This window comes from Asterias amurensis, chromosome 5 (genome assembly GCF_032118995.1).
Source record: "Asterias amurensis chromosome 5, ASM3211899v1".
Lineage (NCBI taxonomy): Eukaryota > Metazoa > Echinodermata > Asteroidea > Forcipulatida > Asteriidae > Asterias > Asterias amurensis.
This window is the reverse complement of record NC_092652.1, coordinates 4,837,443-4,858,414: the sequence shown is the minus strand read 5'-3', so window position 1 is coordinate 4,858,414 and position 20,972 is coordinate 4,837,443. Positions and strand designations below refer to the sequence as shown.

The window sequence follows — 20,972 nt, the reverse complement described above, 5'->3', positions numbered from 1 at the left end:
GGATATTACGGACGCCGGACACCTGCTGGTGCCCGCATTTAAACACAGGGCAAGATTTATTTGTCTTGTTGGCAAAGTATAACTTGCCCCTGCATTCCACATAGCATCTGAGAAGCAAACAAAAGTAGCACCACAAGAAATGTCACAGGAAAATAAACAGGCAGGCTTGCACGCTTCGTTTCTAAAAGGGCAAGGGCACCAAGGCATTTTTCTCCTTGGTAAAGGGCGTGCCCTATAAGGAAGCTGTAGATTTTTACTTGAGCTTTTGAAGGGCACCAAGGCAATGACCAGGAGCGATGGAGGCAGTATACAATTGTTGCACGCTGTGACGGGATCCATGGCGTTTTGTACACCCGAGGGGGAAAATGGCACCCGAGGCGAAGCCGAGGGTGCCATTTTCCCCCGAGGGTGTACAAAACCCATGGACCCCAGTCACAGCGTGCAACAATTGTTTTGTTATACCTTTGTTTAATTGTTATTCCTCTTCTCGAAGTTCTGTTGTCATCTTCAAACATTATTACGACGGACTATTCATTGTTTAATTAGCAGACGAACAATAAACAATTTTCTCGTACCCGCGGTTGTTTCGTACACAGCGCTGGAAGTCAACCAACGCTGGGAACGATCAAGGTGATGTACACCGGTGTACATCACTTTTCATGTTGCCCGGCCCGTCGAGCCATGTAACATGCGTTTTTGTTGCGCGTCACATGATTGGTTCTCGACCAATCAAACTTCACAGTTTGTTACCGAGGTATAACAATCGCCTTTGTTGCCTCCGTGATGTATCAGTCCGGAACAGGTCAGGATCCAACCACAATTCAAAAGACAATGCGGCCACCATTGGATGCTATGTAAACAATGAGCTCACTTATGCAGTTCACTGCTAATTGTGATTAACTAGACCGTTTTAGTTTGGAGACCAATGTGAATAAAAGCTAGGTTATTGTATAGCCCTGGCGGCCTTACACTTTCGTTTTGTACTACAGTGACGTCCTGGACATCAGGGTACATTTCTGTTCCTGTGTACAGAGAAAGAGTCCTATATAGGGCTAGGTTATTGTAATTCTTAATTAAATAGCTATCTCTGCCATGCATCTGGCCATGATGTGATGTGCACTCGATCATCTCAATACAACAGTACCGTTACAGAGAACAACTTACTCTGATATTCATCAAGTCAGTGTCAAATTTGACGTACAGCAAATTGCCTGCGACCTCTCCAGGGAATGAAATTGTATGAGTGTTTTATTACCACATTTGCTTTGCGTTTGTATCTGTCACACTATAGGCAATGCAGTGTGTTTATGTGATTGTCAAAGTGGTGCCATCAGCATTTTTGCGGTTTATGGTGGGACACTTTAATAGGAGGGCACTAGTTGATTTGGGTGTCTACAGATAAATTTACCCAAACCTTGGTAATGTCAAAGTATTGATTCTACCATACTTTAAAAAAGACTTGTGGAATGGCTCTAAACATGTAATTGATGAAACATATCAAATGTTCTCCCGACTAGACGATCATTACTCTCCAAATGCAAAAGAGTGAAAAAGCACTCTTTGAAGAGCCATATGAGGGACAACTTCTTTTCGAGTGGTCTCCCACTCTTTTAGATTGAAGTTTGCATCATTTTGAGTGATTTTCACTCTGTCCCGGAATGAAACCCCCCTAAAAGAGTGCAATAACAACCACTCTTTTTTAAGAGCCATATGAGGGACAACTCGAAATGTAAAGAGTGGTGTTTTTCACTTGGATTACATTTAAAGAGTAGCATACAACTGATTGAAATATTGAGTTGTCAACCACCGTTTCTTTCCAGATTCAACACTGCTCAAAACAGGGATTTTCAAATGGTGCTACCGCAAATTAATGCCTTATCAACACAAACAAGTTCTTTAGTTTGGGATTTAATAAATATATTAAAAATGCTAGAGAGGAGCTTCACGTTGTATCAAAACAAATTCTGCACTGGCGACCTATACAGCACAAACAGACTTCTGATATTAAACAAATTGTAATTGCGACGAATTACTAATGAGTAGTACAAACGCGCATAAACAGTTCATGCTTGCGACTTTTTATATTCATCTAGGTTTACACATATTTATCATTTATGAATTTGTTTTTCCCCCATTTTTAAGCAAAGTATTCAATTTGCAATGGCCTGGAAACAAAGTACGGAAACATAATTTTGACGAGTTAAGAATTCGAAGTGAGCCGTAATGGAAACGCAAATTAATAGTGAAGTGAAACGTGCAAAACAGTTCATGCTTGTGATTTGTTGTATATTCATAAATAGGTACCGTAGTTTCCATGCGGATAAGACGCTTGGTGGATAAGACGCAGTATCCAAAATCCCAGAAAGTTTATTTACGTCCAACGTGTAAAGCGCACCGTCGTACAAGACGCGGTGCTAAGACGTGTACACATTTTGCCATACAATTATTTTGTTTACCCGATATTCAAGCAAAATGTTCAATTAGCCGTATGACCTGGAAGCACACTTTCTCAATAAATAATCGTTATCAACATCATCAGTACAAACAAACAACACTCTCTGTTCGTCCTTTCCCTAATACATTATGTTTTTAAAGAAGAGATAACTAAAGAACATGTTTGGTTTTGAAATGCATGAGGTAGTTCCTTCACGTAAAGTAAATTGTCTTTTAAAACGAATCTTTTTCGGAGTTATGGCCACGAGCATCTGTCCTGCTGATGCCCGGGCGAGGAGTTGAAGTAAGACAACATTGAATAGCCGTAATGTGATTGTTATTCCTTGTGGCGAGGTGCTGAGAAAAGGGGAATCTGTAACCCAGTTAGGCCAAATAAATAAATAAAAACATGTTTGGCGTCCTCCCTTTTGGAAAAAAAGGAAAGAGGTGTCTTTTTTTTTCTTTTCTTTTTTTTATTGCTTCCCGACACACTTTTTTAGACTTAAGGCCCGGTCACACAGGCCCCGATAACGAACATGATAAAAATGCACGCTCGCGATTGGTTGAATTGCTCCACGCAGAATACGCCCACGCCCATTCAACCAATCGAGGGCGTGCATTTTTATCGTTATCGTTTTCGTTCTCGTTATCGGGGCCTGTGTGACCGGGCCTTAACGCCTGGGTCATTTGTCGCAATCATTATTTGATTTTTCTTGTTGAGATAGTTTAAATAATTCTTCTTTGTTCATTAAAAAGAAAATTCATTTTGAAAATGGTGGTGAAAAAAAATCATTAAAAAAAAAAAGTAAAAGGAGGAGCCGGGCGGGGACGCTTAACATTTTTTTATTTTTATTTTGCCTTTTGCTTCGTCATATTCGCGCGATGATTAGATTTTCATCCAGCTTTGTAAATGTTAATAGTGCAAACACGACTTAGGCAGTCTGCCGCACTCCCTTGCTCTTTTTTATTAGATTGAATATGAAACGACCGCGAAAAGGGGTGAGTATATAGGCAATCCCGGTTGTCGCTCTTGTCGAAGCTCTGAATAAAATAAAAAAAAATGCTCCACAATCTTGTATTGGAATGTTGTTTTACAAATTATGTGGAGTTAAAAGGGTTAACAAAAATGTTCACGGGAATATGTGCCCTTTTACAAGGTTGAAACTACAAGACCTGGGATAGGACAAATCTGACGTGCAACTTCCAAGCACGTCATGAAGTTTAAAGGTCAACAACATGGTGCCACTCTAGTTTTATTCTTTATACATGGTGTATTACTTGGTTTTATTATGTAGTGAAAGTTTTATCGACGTTAATAATCTCTTTCACGCTCGGCAGTTATATTTAATGATCAAATTAAGTAGGATGTTAAACTTTGCATGGTGGAAATACGATATGGAAAAGTATGCGGTAACACGATGTATTGATTACCTGTAGATGGGTTGGGGTTAATTGTTCTGAGTTGAAACCAACGGTTCTTTTCAGAACAGAGATAGTTTCAACTCTAAATTGAGCCAACGGTTCCTTTTAGAACCACCCCAACTCATTCAGAGATAATTATAACATGATGTTACCGCAAACCTTTCCGTATGGATCCAATTGTCCCCCCCCCCTCCATTTCATACAAAAGTCGTAAAATGTTTGGGAAGTATTTTAGACAAAAAACTTTGCGCTATATAGTTTGTTGGACCCTACATGGAAGCTCTTCGTCAGATGCAGCTCTCGTGAATTTAAACTCGTCAAAAGCATAAATGTCCTAGAGACCTTCGTACAACAAGTCTTCTTAACGATTGAATTTGAAATGCTCTTGTTTGTACCAGTACCAGTCGATTTTGAGTGCGGATAAGAAACCACTCGAAGGTTTAAAAAAAAAAATAAAAAAAAAAAACGCGTCAGTTGCCTTCAGTTACCTATAGTTTCACAAATCATGTACCTCGCTCATGAGAGCAACATTTGACACGTATCCACCTAATCGTTGCTTTCTAGCATCCGGCTCTAGGCATGTTTCGCGAGATTGTGACAATCAGGACACACATCAAACTGCATAAAGCCAATCAGGTTGGGATTGCGGTGTGCTAATGTCTTTTGAGTATTGCAGAAAGCCAAACAGATGAAAAAAAAAGTAGTAAACGAAAACAAAATACTTTGCTGGGAAACAATACATCTCTCTTGACCTAAAACTCATCAAATACATTGTTCTTGCATAAAAAGACCTTCGTGAACTTTGAAAATTGGACGTGCTCTTGTACTGGTACCAGCCAGTTTGAGTAAGGTTAATAAACCACTCAAGGATCAACTGATATAGAGTTCGGGTCACGCAGCCACACAAAACCTTACGGGTTGGATTTGTGGGGTCCTGCTTTTGGTGTTCTATTGTTCCCCTTTCTACAGGTTTTCCTTGTGGGGTCCATGTTGAGTAAAGAACTATATTGTGTAGTCCATTGTTCTCTTGAGTAAAATACCCCACAAGGGCAAACTCGTAAGCTCTTTCACCACGTATGCATCATTACGGGCCAACTAGTTTGTGGGGACCTGCCTAGCTTAATCTGCTGTCCCTTAATCTGCTGTCTAAAGAGCTTCCTTGTGGGGTATATTGTTCATATTAAGATTGCCTTGTGTGGACCACTTTTGTCTTGTTGCAGGATACACACCTACCCTCAAAAATTGTAAGGTAAATAAACTGGAACCTCAGCAGCGATACGACACCTTTCAACATGATAAATACAAACTATCTTTATTTAAGGAAGTTGTCCCCGTCTTTTTTGTAAAAAATACAATTAAAATAAAATAAAAACGAGATATGCACTAGTGTTTTGCAGTCGTCGGGGATGCTATACATTAATAGGAGGTATGGTGTTCGCCTGAATCTATTTACTTAGGAAAATGGGTTTGAGAACAAACAAAACGAAACGAAACGGTCATAAATAACAGGTTCATCCTTATACGGGATTTGAAGCATTGCATGGCGAAGCATCAATACTGTTGTGTTGTGGTAACACCATATGTGTCTCTAGGTAGACTATGATCTTTTGAGAACTTGTCTTGGTTTATAGTGTACTACCGGGATGCTTCTCAGTTCTTTTTAACTACTACTTCTGCGGAAGGTAGAAAATCGGCCGGGACTACTACTTTAGCTAATTAGCTTGTACAGTGGATTGAGGAGACTTCTCGCTATTAACGTCACTACCACGGAGTGAGTTCTTTGGTCTCAACTTTTTGACGAGTTTGCTCTATTCATCGCCAGGAGACTTTAACGTAACGGATAGAGCGAAATACTCTTCCTAGCAGTATGAACATAATAAAATACACCACAGCCTAGTTTTAGCGTTACGGTTCACTGCGATTCTGAAGGTTGTTTTAGGCGGTGCCTGGATTAACACGTAGGTCACGGGGAGCATTAGCCCCTGTAGCTATTGGCGTTGGTGTCCAAGCGTGCGACGGCCGAGCGGTTTGGAGCACCGGACTCAATCTCTGGGGTGGTTTTCACAAAGAGTCTTTAACTCGTCCCAACTTAGGACTAGCTTTAAGTTTTTATTAACCCCTAAATAGTCCTTATAGTCTTTTATGTTTGGACTATCACTGTGAAATTGACCCCTGGTGTTTCTGATCAGCAGAGTGTGGGTTTGAGTCCACGTTATCCCTGAGCAAGATACTTTAGCATATTTGTCATGTCCTTCGGCTGGGACATTAAGTCGTAGGTGCCGTGACCAGGATGGGTAGAGCACGTTAGGAATAACCCCTGTGTTTCTGGTTAACGTTGCAAGCACCCCTCTGTCCAGGTTTTCTCAGGATTGTGAGATACAGTGGTTAAGTTCATTATGATCCTTCGTTGCACACGAGAACAATGTATAAAACCACAGATATTACTTCGGCTGGGACATTAAGTTGTTGGTGCCGTGACCAGGATGGGTAGAGCACGTTAGGGTTAACCCCGGTGTTTCTGGTTTACGTTGAAAGCACCCCTCTGTCATTATGATCCTTGGTTTTACACGAGAACAATGTATAAAAACACAGCTATTACTAATAATACTGATACAATTCTTCAATAGCAAAATGGAAATGGTCATGGTTTTTTTTTTTTTGTTCAGAACATAGAATACCGTTGCCGATCTCATACAACGCACTATGAAGTGGATTGTTGTCAAGAAACGTGTATACTTCAGACAATTTGCTAGTCCATTTTTGAAAGATTTTGTTACAATTTTGATGCATTTACTTATAAAGACTTTGAGATTTCCCGCCATGTCGTCAGAGCTCTGAAGTGAAAATTAATTGAGGGCCCGAGGCCTGTGAAGATAAATGACGATATAAACACGCTATCAGTGTTGTTATATTTATTAATTTTCTATGTTTGTTATTACTTCGTGAGCACCCAAAAAAAAATTAGGCCGAGATGAAATGACTTAGTTATTCATCAATTGACGCCACCTTGATACATTATGAGGGCACATTCTAATCTTAAGTCGTTCCGGACTATTGACGAAAAAGAAGTACACGTTTCATGAATGTGATTCATTGCCTCCATTTGTCATTACGGGTAATAAGGCAACAACCCATTAACGTCATCAAAATGAATTGTGTTGTCATAAATTTACACATTCCTTGTCTTCGAGGAGGCAATTTGGTTTCTTCCGTCCATCGAAATGTCCATTGTCGTATGCTTTTCAATGGGGGGGGGGGGGGGTATGTTGTTCTTCTAAATCGATTCATAAAGGGAATCCTTGGAGACGTTTGGTAATTGTCAAAGACCATTATTCTCACAAGTATCCCAATATTATAGCATAAAATAACAAACCTGTGAAAATTTGGCTCAATTGGTCATCGAAGTTATAAGAGAATAATGAAAGAATAAACACCCTTAGTATAAACTTTCAGATGCATATAAAAGGCTTCAGCTGAGGTATTTTTTTTATTTGAGTGAGAAATTAGTTATTTCTCCAAAACTTACTTCAGAGAGAGCCGTTTCTCACAATGTTTTAAACTATCAACAGCTCTCCATTGTTCGTATGTTTATGCTAACAATTATCTTGAGTATAATTATTGCCAATAGTGCCCAGTGCCTTAACAAATCAGCAAATTGGTGTTGGTAGCCAATTCCATACTAAAGAAAATGGTTGCTTTCCGGAGATCACATGTCACCGGATGATAACTTATTTTCATCCGAGATCGCGACACGTCACCTGGTGACATAAAGGCTAGACTGACTTCCCAAATGGGTTCTGTTACACTAGAAAGAGATGATGATGATGATGGTGATGATGCATGGGGGATGATTGAAGTGGGTGATGATGTTGAGAATAACGAGAGGGTGGGGAAGAATAGACCTTATGCATTGACGTCATCCAGCCGCCATCTTATAGGAAAAACGGTGACGAAGCAATCGATACGCACAGATTTGTACGCGCGGCGCACAGTATTGGCCAATGAACAACCTCCTTTTGACCTCTAGGTGAGGGCGCCCTACTGAAATGACGTCATATGCATAAGGCTATGAGAAATACAAAGAGCTGGGAACCAAAACATGGCCGCAGGAAACGTGGTAGACCAACATTGACCTACTTATAGATGTTTTGAATAGCAGAGCTATGGAAAGCAGTGCAGAAAAGGAACCCATAGATAGCCATCGCAGTTCCGGGACACCACCCCCAAATAAACTAAGATGAATATCAAATTGCGGATGGAATGTTATTGCTATGGTTGATGGTTCATAAAGTCATACAAATTCAAGAGTTATCGGTCCGGCTTTCACCGATTAGGCCCCTTGCACAGCGCGAAATGCTACAATGACGCGCACCTTATCACTCACAAAGAACACTAGCTGTCGTCCAATTATTGTCCTCTTTTTGACACAAGTGGGGCGCTTTTTAACCCCAGTGAGGGCACATTTTTGAACGTGTGACGTCACATGCAAGGGGTCTATAGATCCGATACAAGTAAGGGCTATCGATCAAATCAACTGCCACCTATACCAGGGGCATTATTATTGCCATCCGCCTTCTGTGAAGTATTATTCCTGGGGCTGAAACAGTGCAACCCCTTCACAGTTCGGTAAGGTAAGCATGGCATCACCCACAAGGAGCAAGGCTTGTAGAGCGAGTGCACTAACTTCCCAACTTTTTTCACGAAACGATTATGGTTAAGTGCCGCGTCCTCACTAGGGCACATTGTGTCATGACCCGGAGTCGAACCCATGGTGACGTCGACGAATGACGGCGCATTCATCATACACAGTCAAGATTTATAAGTTTGGCTTTCACAGAATGAATCCTATTAGTACACATGAGTCAATCTGATGTTTGATAAAGATCCCGAGACGAAGTAGTGTGGGTTGCATCATGTAGAACATACTAATTACTTTGATGCGATTAGTTCCTGCTTAAACTTGAAGATTAGGGCAAATGCGTGTTTTCTTTGTTGTAATTAGTAACGTTGGTTTTAATTTAGAAGCACCGACTCGCATGGGAACTTTCTTATTGAATAACGCATCCTTTGAAGAGGGACACCATTCTCGTCCCGATGGAAGTACAAACCTGCAAATCAGGAATGAAGCCTCAATCTGTACTTCTGTTGGCACTACAAATTTCCCCAAGGAAATCGCTGCTTTGCAAGCGATTCATTCCAATGTGATCTGAGATAACCGGGAAATAATTAAGGTGATCGGGAAATAATTGGCAACATTCAAATGTAATCAACAGTTTGTAGACGCGGGTGCCGATATAGCGCGTTTCAATGATTAAACCCTTGAGACTTGTCTCGTGTGAACTTGTTTAATTCACCCGTTCAATTCTCCCTGTTTACATCTGGTTATTTATGGTTGTGTCGTGCGATTCCATGGTGCGTTATGTCTAATATTGAAACGCTTTCTTGGTAGCGACTATGGTCCCAAAATTCAGAAACACATTTAAGCACTAAAGTACAGACAAATCTTGCTTAGCAGATGTTACCAGCTGACATTCCATATAGTTTACACTGTTGCAACTGGTATACGGCACTCAGGATTATGAAGTTTACTCTGAGCGGTGTAGAGAGCACGTGGCTTATACTGAAATTGGAAGGTTAAATTATTTTACACGCTCCCTTGCCTACATTGTTAACCTAAAATATACCGATGGTCCATTTGATTGTTGTGTTTTTCCATACACTGTACTCAGTATCACCAATAACTACTGCCGAAATCAGCGTCTGGTTCAGTGGTTGCCAAGTAACGACACTCACACGTGAGTTTAATATAGCCAACTTTCTACTCACAACATGTTCATGGGAGGCAATCGAGTCAAATACAGCTCGCTTATCACATAATCAACGGAGGGAAAACTACACAGTTTTTAAGTGCTAAAGTTGTCCTGTGGACGCCCAAAGAAGGCCTTTGATAACTTAGTTAGAAGTGAAACTTTGAAGCTTTGCATGTGGAAATACGACATAGTAAAGGATTGCGGTAACACCATGTGATGATACTCTCTAAATGAGTTGGGGTGGTTTCTGACCAGAACCGTTGGTTTCAACTGTTGGTTTCGAACAGTATGCTCTGATCGTCTTCTGGAGAAAGCTGGACTCCGATGCTGCATGCTGCCTAAATACTGATGCTGCGGATAAGCTTGGTGATGCACGAAGGCCTACATAGACTAATTGATGGAGGATACCTAATCGAAGAGACCTACCAAAGTGCAATGACAGACTGAGAAAGATGGAAGAAACATGTCAAAGAAAGCCGAGCAAGCTCGACCTGATGTTGTCGATGATGATGAAAGATGCCCCCGGCAAACTCCGTTATAAAAAGTAAAGTAATCTGTGTAACGAGGCCCGGTAAGGGATTTGCTTGAAAAAAAAACATAGCTTTCTTGGAGTATTACAAATTATTACGTAGCAGTGGCACCACGTCTAACTTTAGGATAACGAAGCCACAATAAATGGCTAGAAAATACCACAACAAGCATGGTGGTATTCATCAAACTTCAGAGCGCCTTGTAAACCACTACACATTGCTTTAAAACAGGTAACGTAGCACCACTTTTTACCTTGCAGGAAGAAATACTGTGTGTTTGGTACACTCCCTTTAAGGGTGTTATGGAGCACTTTATGGGAGTATTAGTATTATTAATAATGCATGTATACTTTTACTTAAAAGTACAAAAATAATATCCAGGGGGGTTACGGTCTGTGACTTTATGGTCTGGCCCCGTCACGGTACGTTGGTCACACAGGTACGTCCATTTCAAGACCCACTGGTGCGTTAACTCACCTGTATTCAAAGTTGACTCCAGTCATTTATGGTTATTGTTACATGCCTTACTACCCCAGTTCAGGAAGATGAAGGATGCATGACCACTGACAGTTAACACACTCCATAGTGTCACAGTTCCAGCGTGCCAATATTGTAAAAAAAAAAAAAAAAAAAAAAAAACGTACTACCTTCCGCCATGGCAGCACTTTTTTGTAAGTTTTTGTGAGGAACTCGAGCGTTCAGTGAGCGGAAAGTCACTTTAAAAATAAATAATAATCAAACAAAATCCAGATGGGGGTGAAAGCAAATCACTCGCTGAAACTGTTCAACAACCTCCTCAGAACAAGAAGATCATTATTGAGACTTTCTCAACAACATATTGAAAGACATACAGCAACAAAATAAAATAAAAATATTTTGACCCTATCGGATTTGAGGCATAATAACCCACGGGTCGAGCTCTAGACTGACCCCCTGTCTTTATCCACAAGGATAAAGACAGGTACTTGGTTTTCAGAACCAGTGGTTTCATTGGATATGCCTACAATGATTTCATTGGATAAAAGTTCAGTGACGTCAGCTTTCTATGTGTTTTGATTGGTCCGAAGTGACGTTTGGCAACTACACGCGCTTGTCTGCATGCATCTAGGTGAAAGGTGAATATGAACGGGGATTGACCTAGGCTTATGAGGCCCCTTTCTGGCGTTATTTACGAGCCTCAAAGTGTGACGTCAGACTAGTTGAGCTCTGACTTGGGGAGGTCACTATACCCACAATGTTATATTCACAAACAAGCAACCGACGTTGAGGTTTCACACCTAGGTGTTTTTTACCAGGGTCGCTTCTGCGATCCTCAGAGAGTGCAAGTTCAACTTCAACTTTATTAGCCAGATATATTATTTAGAGTCCACTTTGATGCGCTCCAACAGCCACTGGGCGCTCAGTAGGTCGAGGCACCCCCTGACGATTGGTCGAACACCCCTTGACGATATCAACCATTAACACGGAAGGTACCCATAGGAGGACGAATTCCTGAAAGAAGCCTCGACCGTCGTAAATTATCAACACTGCCTAAAGAGTTACTTTCGATCAGCTTCCGATGGTGCAAACCGTGCTATGTTTGCTTTGTTTTAACATACTGTCAAGTTTGAGAGTTATAACACGGATGTCGGGGAATGATCCGCGCCTTTCCCCCTCGCTGTATATTCTGTAAATGGATATTAACGCCTGCTTGCGGAAGATAAATTTACTGAATGAAAATACCCTTTTTAGTCGGGGTTTTCATAGCAACATCTTGTAGTCCTACCACCTGGCTCCTGAAGGAGTATGGTGATGAAGAACCATTAGATTTATTCCTCAAGACTCTGAATATCTTAAGTAAATGTCTCTCGTATCCGAAATGGCATGTGAATTAATGTTCAGTCACGACTTAAAAATTGAAGCTTCCAGCGGCCATCAAACTTTGTGCAGTTTAAAGGCGTTCCAAAGCATTTCTCACAATACCCCTTTTATTTTAGTACATATTCAACTGGTATGTATAAGCTCTACATCTTTCCTATGGATACATGTCCTCTAATAATGAAGACCCAACTCCATAAAATGTCAATGTTTCGACATGCCAATATTAGTAGGCAGACAACAAGAATGAGTTAGTCACGGTCGGTTTCACCTTCCGCCCAGTTAATATTAAAAGCAGTAAGGCAGTTTATTTCAGCGGGTAGGCAAACTTAATATTATGTATTACAAATTATGCCTCACAATGCAATGCCTCAAAACCTTTCAACAAAACTAATATTCAGATGCCTCACTCTGCAATGCCTCAAAACCTTTAAACAAAACTAATATTCAGATGCCTCACTATGTAATGCCTCAAAACCTTTAAACAAAACTAATATTCAGATGCCTCACTCTGCAATGCCTCAAAACCTTTAAACAAAACTAATATTCAGATTCCTCACTCTGCAATGCCTCAAAACCTTTAAACAAAACTAATATTCAGATGCCTCACTCTGCAATGCCTCAAAACCTTTAAACAAAACTAATATTCAGATGCCTCACTCTGCAATGCCTCAAAACCTTTAAACAAAACTAAAATTCAGATGCCTCACTATGCAATGCCTCAAAACCTTTAAACGAAACTAATATTCAGATGCCTCACTCTGCAATGCCTCAAAACCTTTAAACAAAACTAATATTCAGATTCCTCACTCTGCAATGCCTCAAAACCTTTAAACAAAACTAATATTCAGATGCCTCACTATGCAATGCCTCAAAACCTTTAAACAAAACTAATATTCAGATTCCTCACTCTGCAATGCCTCAAAACCTTTAAACAAAACTAATATTCAGATGCCTCACTCTGCAATGCCTCAAAACCTTTAAACAAAACTAATATTCAGATTAATTTGTATTTTTTTTCTCATTTCGAAGGGATAGACCTACTCATGCCACATTAATCCCAGAGATTACTTGGCCTGTTCCCAATAATATTTCAAAAGACATCGTTATTAAAATTTTTAATTCAAATACAGTTTAAACTATAAATCAGTCTCAAAGCAACTATTCTATAGTAAAATTGCGGGTTTAAATCTTGTGTACAACTCTTTTGCGACGACCCTTTGGTACTTTTGGTGTAGCTTTGAGCATGGAGAAAGTGCTCCGTGCTTTGAGAAACACTGGGAACCTTGATGGTTCTGTTGTATTCCTTAATAGGAGTGTTGGCTCTGAAAAAAAGGGAGCAAGGGCGGTCTCGACGTTGCGAACAGCTTGTCTTCAGTAGTGTTTATTCGTCTTAAGATGAGTTTTCTTAGTGAGTTGTTGCAATTAATAGACTAAATGTAGATGCCTATTATGACTCGTCCTAAGATGAATGCTTTATTAGATCTGAAGCCGATTTCACGAAACGCTTGGATTAATCCTATTTCAAGTTAGGACGAGTTTACTTGTACTTAGAATGGGTTCAATGCGTCCTTACGTCTTCAGATAAAGGAACTTATCTCGTGTCAAGTCCTAAGATTAATCCTATGTGATGAAGAGTTTGATGAAATCGACGGCTGTCCCATGCAGATACGATTACGAATTTGTCCAAATTGAAACACGCTGGTCATCTTTCCGCTTGATGGGTTAACGTCTACAATTTGATGAGCAGTGCATGTATTTTTTATCTTTTTTTTCTTCAAACAGTAATAAAATAATAGCCGATGAATTCACTCAGAAGGGATCATCGCGGTTTATTCGTGGCAATTACTGTTAACGAGTGTATAACGGTACCTATTTATATTGCATGAGTATACATCTATAAATGAAAGTACTGGTATGGTTTTAATAACAGTGACTCGATTTAAACCAAAAATGGATTAGAGTTTATAATTTCATGTACAGCCACGGGCAAGATATGACCATGGCGACTGTGCCAATTTAAAGGCACAAGCACCAATTTTACTAAAACTCTTCATAGGTTAGAATTAATCTTAGGACTTATGACGAGTTGGGTTCCGTATGTGAAGACGATTGGACGCATTGAACCCATCCTAAGTTAGGATGAGTTACTCGTCTTAACTCTAGAAAGGATTAATTCTAGCGTTTCGTGAAATCGGCTGTTGTGTACACCTTTTGGTATAATTGCCAGAAACCAGTATTCTCACTTGGTGTATCCCAACATATGCATTTAATAACAACTATAGAGACCAATACAAGAAAAAAACACTCACGTTGCATGCACAAATTTAGGTGCTTTCATATGCCTAAAACAAGACTTTGGTACTGAAGTCTTTTAATATTTGGGTGAGAATTTACCTCTTACTCGAAAATTACGTTACTTCAGAGGGAGCCGTTTCCTCACAATGTTTCAAACTACTAACAGCTCCCCGTTGCTCATTTACCGAGCTAACGAGTATTTTAAGAAGTAACCGAAAGCGTCCTTACCTTTAAGTATTTAATTACAGGGTACATAAAACATAATTGACTTTTGAGTTAGACGGGTATCACGGTGACCATGACGCCGCGAATTAGGCAACCGAAGAAAGACAGGGTTTAATGAACTGATGCCGAACCCGACAGTGGAACAGGCCCAAGTTCATGGCTCTGATTTGTACACAAAATTTCCGTTAATTTACAGGAAAAGTTCCGGCAGCAAAATTACAGGAACTTTTTAAAGGTTCCGTAAATTTCACGTTTTTTAAAGTTTTTGTTAAGTTCCTTTTTGCGGAATTACTTGTCAACAGAATAAGCTAAATATGACCACCCTTAAGTATTTAATAACTCCTAGGGCTACTTGTCCTAACTTAGGACTATAGCCATTCGTTTTTAACATCTCCTAGCTAGGACTAGTCCTAAGTTAGGACTAGTCCTACTTCTTTGTGAAATCGAAAGTGCCTTTAAGAACAATATTCTCTCACGCGATGCAGTCAAATTTAAGCTGTGAGAGAAAAGGATGTATCACCATCTAGTACCTCCACGTGTTGAAATAATATTCAAACTTCGCATCCAAAGCACGCTGCGCGTGACTAACCCCACCAGCAGAGGAGCAACAAATCCTTTGCCAAATTACCGCTAGGCAGAAATGGCTTCATTCGAGCCGAATGACTTCGCCAACTTTTTATTAATGACTAAAATGTTGTTTTATCTTGTCGACCATGTTAACGTCTGCACGGAAACTCATCAGGCGTTGCGGATGCACGCCTCTCGTTGAACCTTGAATTTGTGTACAGTTAAATGACTTAGGAAAAACAAAACAGACCTTTCGGGTTGTTGGTTATTGTTCTATTACGCTTGTTTGACATTCATCCAGAAATTATAGAGTAAGCTTGAGTGGAAGCCAGAAGCCGAAGTCAAATCGGCTACGGCTTAGGCACGTAATGGTCGTGTGCGTAGATAGCAAAAGTGAAATAAGTGAGTAATAATTGAGAACAAAAAAGCCCAACAAAGGAAAAACAGTATTTATGCAAATAATTCATATTTTCCCTTTCTTCTTGTTCTACTTTTTAAATAGTTTGTTTGGGTGGGGGTTGCAAGAGACAACTCCATTCAAGTGAGATGTAACAATGGTATCATTTCCACTACCAGGGCTCGTGCGTACATTTTATTGAACAAAAGAGGCAAACAAACGGCAATTTATAATTTATTCAAATTATGCATATTTCCCCTACTTCCTTGTTTCTACGATTTTTCAAAAGACATTTGCTTAAAAAAACAAATGGTGTTGCAATTTTGTCCAGGTCAAGCCATTTCCTGACATACGCCTCTCTTAATATTTATTCATGAGGTACGTCACAATGCTAATTTAAAACGGGGCTATGGGCGCAGCCACTGCACGTGGTGGCGAACGTGCGCCCATGGTCTCATTTTGGGTAAGAATAATTGTGATGTCCTGCATAAATATTAAGAGGCGTTTAGGTTATAGATCTCTTGAGCGATCCGGCCACAGCCGCTTCAAAGCCGCTAATGCGGATCTAGCTTCAATTTCAGATTCACGTATTATAGGTGAGGATAAAGTGGCCTTGAATCTAAAGGTTGCAGGTTATTTACGAGTTATGGTCGGCAACAAAATGAGTACGATGAAAAACAAGTTCAGTGACGTATTGGCAACGAGGATATCAAACGATAAATAGATGGGTTACGAAAGGAAAAGTGAGATAGAAAACAAAAACAACATGTACGGAAATAAACTGTTATCCGCGTCCGCGGCAACAATCGACAATAACATATCAAATGTGATTCAATCTTTCAGATGCCGTGTGAATGAACACCTTTTCACACTAATCAGTACAGTATTTCCTGGATATCATTACAGTTATATCTTGTGGGTTGTTTGTCCTTAAACTTGTCTGTGGAAACTTTGAAGAGTTGCAGTGAAACCATATTGATTAATCCGTAGGGTTTTTTCTTTAGGGTTGATACCTTTTGTAGATCAAGTTTTTTTGGGGGGCCATGACATGAGACCCTACTCATCATGTGGATGAAGATGTATGTCACTGAACTCTGGTGTTTCTGATCAGCAGAGTGTGGGTTCGAATCCCCAGCCGTGACACTTGTGTCCTTAAGCAAGACACATAACCATTGCTTCGTCCTTCGGATGGGACGAAAAGCCGTTGGTCCCATGTGTTGTGTAACGCATGTAAAAGAACCCAGTGCACTTATCGAAAAGAGAAGAGGTTCGCCCCGGTGTTCCTGGCTGTGGCTGTTGTTTGCGCCGTAGCACCTTGTAAACCCTTATAAGGTGCTAACTAATTGGGTCTCAAAATCATCACTGCAATAACCTATCTTTCTGAAAGTTTTTCAGCGGCTTCAGTACCTTGTTTGGTAGATACGTGCGCTATATAAGATTTCGATATTATTTATAACTTTCCTTTAAAACTTTTAGCCTTAATAGTCGTTAATCTTTCGAAACCAAAAAAAGTGTGCATCACAGAGCGATGTTTTCAGGAGACTCGCGTAAACCCGTTGTACATGCTAAAATAATGTTCGCCTCATTGATACGGTAGTTATTTAAGTGACATTGTTTTACTCATTTGTCAAGAACTGCAGCACATCAGCAAGTACTATTTTAAGGGAAGCTTTCTATCATTATTATCCTCAAACCACGTAAAGTGATTGGAAATCTGTGGGCATTGTGTTGTCATACACAAAGTACCCAATCTCATTAATCCCAAGACGTCGCATGATCTGTGCTCTTCGTGTTATCAAGTCCAAGCTATAGTCATAGTTGCCGTAATAATAACATCGTGTTTTTCCCACTAACTGTTCATTTGCAAATTTGCGATCGAAAAATACCATACCCTTTATGCGTTGTCTTATTATTAACTCGTGAACATGGTTCAAGCCCCTGCAGATTCGTCGAGGGACTGCATAGATTGCTATGTACGAGTAAATGCTTCCCCAAATGTTATCTTACTGCAAAATGGATAAGTTCAATCTATTCTGGAGGATAAAGGGTATTCTTAAAATACGTTGCCATAGCTTGAACTTTGACTGGCGACTGCGCTTGGTACAACGGCTAGCAATCGGTCGTGTTAGACGCCTTTTTTTCTTTTGACGTCCCCAATATACCACAAGTAGCTACTTGAGTAGTATGTTTGGCCACTTCAATCAGCGAACTAACAGCGCGCTAAAGGGTGCTCACTTGATTTAATTTCCATGTCTCGCCACTAGTTGAAGTACGTCATGAGGAGAGTTTGCCCCGGAAGTGTTTTCTTCAAGAAATTGTTCCAGAGTGGTTTGACAAATATTGACTCTCGATGCTTCTCTCTGTGTCTGGCTGGGTGTGTGTGTGGGGGGGCGTATATGCATTTGGCAAACGTCTCGCAGAACACAAACATTGTACTGGGCCCAGGGGATTTGTAATAATCAGTACAATGGAGCAAGAACAACATGCTGGGGATGGATGTGGGAAATAACGACATCCAAAAATGGAAAATTGTAAATTCTCATCAAAGAAGAAAAGGTTTACTTACAGGTACTATGGGCGAAGTCGGGAAGCAATGACGCAATGGGGTTGGAAATGGATACCATGGTATCCTTTTGAGCGCAGTCTCCACGGAGTTATCATAGGTTTCTCCTGTGGGATGGTACAAACAATTGAAAATCATTATTTGTAATTAAGGTCTCATGGGGCATAGAATTGAACCGTCCTTGGTCCCTACAGACTGTGATACGGACTATAGCCAGTGCAAGAAAACAACCTGGGAACGAGGTCGGGTTACGCGTTCGTCGTTTCTTTATTTATATAGTAAAGCCTGGTTCATACTTCCTGAGAATGACGTCACAAAATTCGCAACGAATAATTCGTATCAATTGCTTTGTGCTCGTACTCCTGAGAAAACTTTCGCTGTGAAATTCACCGTGTGACGTCAACATTCGTCTCGCATTTGCATTCGCATGAAGTATGAACCGGGCTTAATAGATTCAAGTGTCTAATTGAATAAACATTATATTCATTCCTTACTCAGGGCAGGATAAAGGGTAGGTTGAGGTTGGTTTATTTAAAGCATGCACAAGGCGTTTCATTAATAAAATGTTACGCAAAACACAAACATTATTGACTTCTTTTATGACCCTCGAATCCGTCACTCGATGACGCTCATGACACTTGGTCACATCATTCAGTATAATGAATACAACATATGCAGCATCTTCATTTTTATAATTGCCAACTGCTGTCAAAATCACCAAATAGGAGGAAATTGAAATAAGGCCTAGCACCTTTTTGAAACCTGCATACAATTTGAACGGTGTATCCACTATCAAACAAAGCCCTGCGCCAGAGCCAAATCCCAAGCCGGGGTTTTAAAAAGCCCCAATTTAGAATACATTTCTAATTTGTAAACAATAGTATGTCTAAAAGAAACAACGTTATTCACAAACTATACGGTATTTGATGATGTTGCCATATAGTTGTCACTCCATTTTAACCCCTTAGTCCTTTCTTGTTTTGTTTCCCGACAGGTGACTCAAGAAATCTTCCTTGATTGGACTAGTATGCGTGTTTGACCACCACCCAGTCACCATGTCCAATAACTCCTATTCAGAGTATAAAGACTGCGGTAACTCCTCCTGTGATGACCCTTTCGGTTATGACTATCCTGACCGAGAATTCAAGATACCCATCCCTATCTACATCTACGCTGCCCTGGCCATCGTAGGCGTCTTAGGCAACGCCAGTATCATCTTGGTAATCGTCTTGAACGCTGAGCTACGCCGCTCTCAGATCAACGTCTTAATCATCCAACTTGCCATCGGGGACCTCCTCTTCATCCTCTTGACGGGACCGATTAAGATAGAACATGAGATCGATCCCTTTTGGGAGTCCGGTGCGGTTGCCTGTAAGGCCTACAGGTTCGGTGAGACCTTAGCCATGGGCATCTGCGTCTACTCCATTACGGCCTTCAGCATCCGTCGCTTCATGGGTGTCGTCATGAGGAAAGGGGAGAGGAACTATACCAACGTACTGGTGTGCGCGGAGTGGGTCACCTCAATCGCTATCGCGGTCCCCACGCTCTTTATAGCCAAGATGGAGCCGAGTCTACGAGGGGATAAATTCGTCTGTCGTTTCTCATACAGTGATGTGCCGGCTAAGATCTACGTAGCTTTCTGGGTGAGCTTCTTGTACGCGATTCCGCTGATCATCATCGCCTACACGAACGTCTCGGTTATTGTGAAGCTTCTTCAGAGTACAAGGAAGTTCTCCGGGGAGCAGGTTAACCGATCCCTCCTGAAACAGTTCAAGATTCGCCGCAACCGAGCCGCAATGTTCATACTTATCACGGTGTTCTTCGCTGTGTTCTGGCTGCCTTACTACGTATATCGTTTCTTGCATATATTCTATGCGGGTTCGGGGGACAACCCGCTCCTGGACATCTCGCGTAACGTACATTACTATGCAGCTATTGCTAATTCCTGCTGTAATCCTTACGTCATGTATATGATGAGCTCGAAATACAGACAGGCCCTCTGTTGTCGGCTCTCTGCCAGGAAAACGGCAATAACTTCGGCGAACTCCGTGAGGAGTGTTCGCGTCAGGACAACGCAGTTCAGTTCATTGAAAACCAAACAGCAGGACTAAAGATGAGTCAAGGACATAAATCAAGACATATACTATTATCTGCAGAGACAGTGTTTTGATTAATGACTGCAGGATTTTATTTAAAAAATCATTCAAATGCACTATATATGTATATATGCCGTCTGAGTATTTAAGAAAACAATGTAAACTAAGATTTCATATTCACTACCTTATGGAAACCGAGAACAAAACAGAAAATTTTAAACGAGGAGTTTCCATGGGAAAGTCCTAAAGACTGGTGTGTTCCACAAGGAAGTTGTGTGCAAAGTCTATGGGAAGTTCTCAACTACAGGGACAAAGAAAAGAACAAAAGATGTCTCCACAGGGATGCAAGCAAAAAGTATATGTGTGTAGTCTTGTATCAAGGCACCACTGTTAAAATAGTATTTTTTAAATTAATTTGAAATGAAGTATTTCAGCTGGCTAAATTTGCTTCTTCATTGCCCCCCCCCCCTCCCCTCATAAGCAGATTTCCACATGCACATTTGTTTATAATCCTTCCAAATTGGGGTGTTTTTGTTTCGAAAAATGTGAAAATCGAGCCTACTTTTCGTAATCATCATTCGATTTCGTTATTCCCAATACCTTTTTTTGTTAAGGCATTTATGACGACGTTTCGATCTTAAACGGCGATCGAGCGCGCACTGTACTGTTTGATAGTAAGTTGACGTGATATGCTTGGAGACCTTTCACACAGGAATGGGACTTGAATCAAGTCTACGCTTTAGGGGTTTGTCATTGCATGTCTTTCCAATGCAT

At 40.6% G+C, this 20,972-nt stretch overlaps 1 protein-coding gene across 2 annotated transcripts in view; it reads left to right on the top strand.

The window, feature by feature from the left end:
* Positions 1-20,751, top strand: part of LOC139937554 (neuropeptide CCHamide-1 receptor-like) — a 96,774-nt gene extending 76,023 nt beyond the window's left edge. For both annotated transcript variants that reach the window (XM_071932755.1, XM_071932754.1), the window contains exon 2: positions 19,097-20,751. In XM_071932755.1, coding sequence (XP_071788856.1) covers positions 19,158-20,213 — 1,056 coding nt within the window. In that variant the 5' untranslated portion in view covers positions 19,097-19,157 and the 3' untranslated portion in view covers positions 20,214-20,751. The remainder of the gene's footprint in view (positions 1-19,096) is intronic.
* The last annotated feature ends 221 nt before the right edge of the window (positions 20,752-20,972 follow it).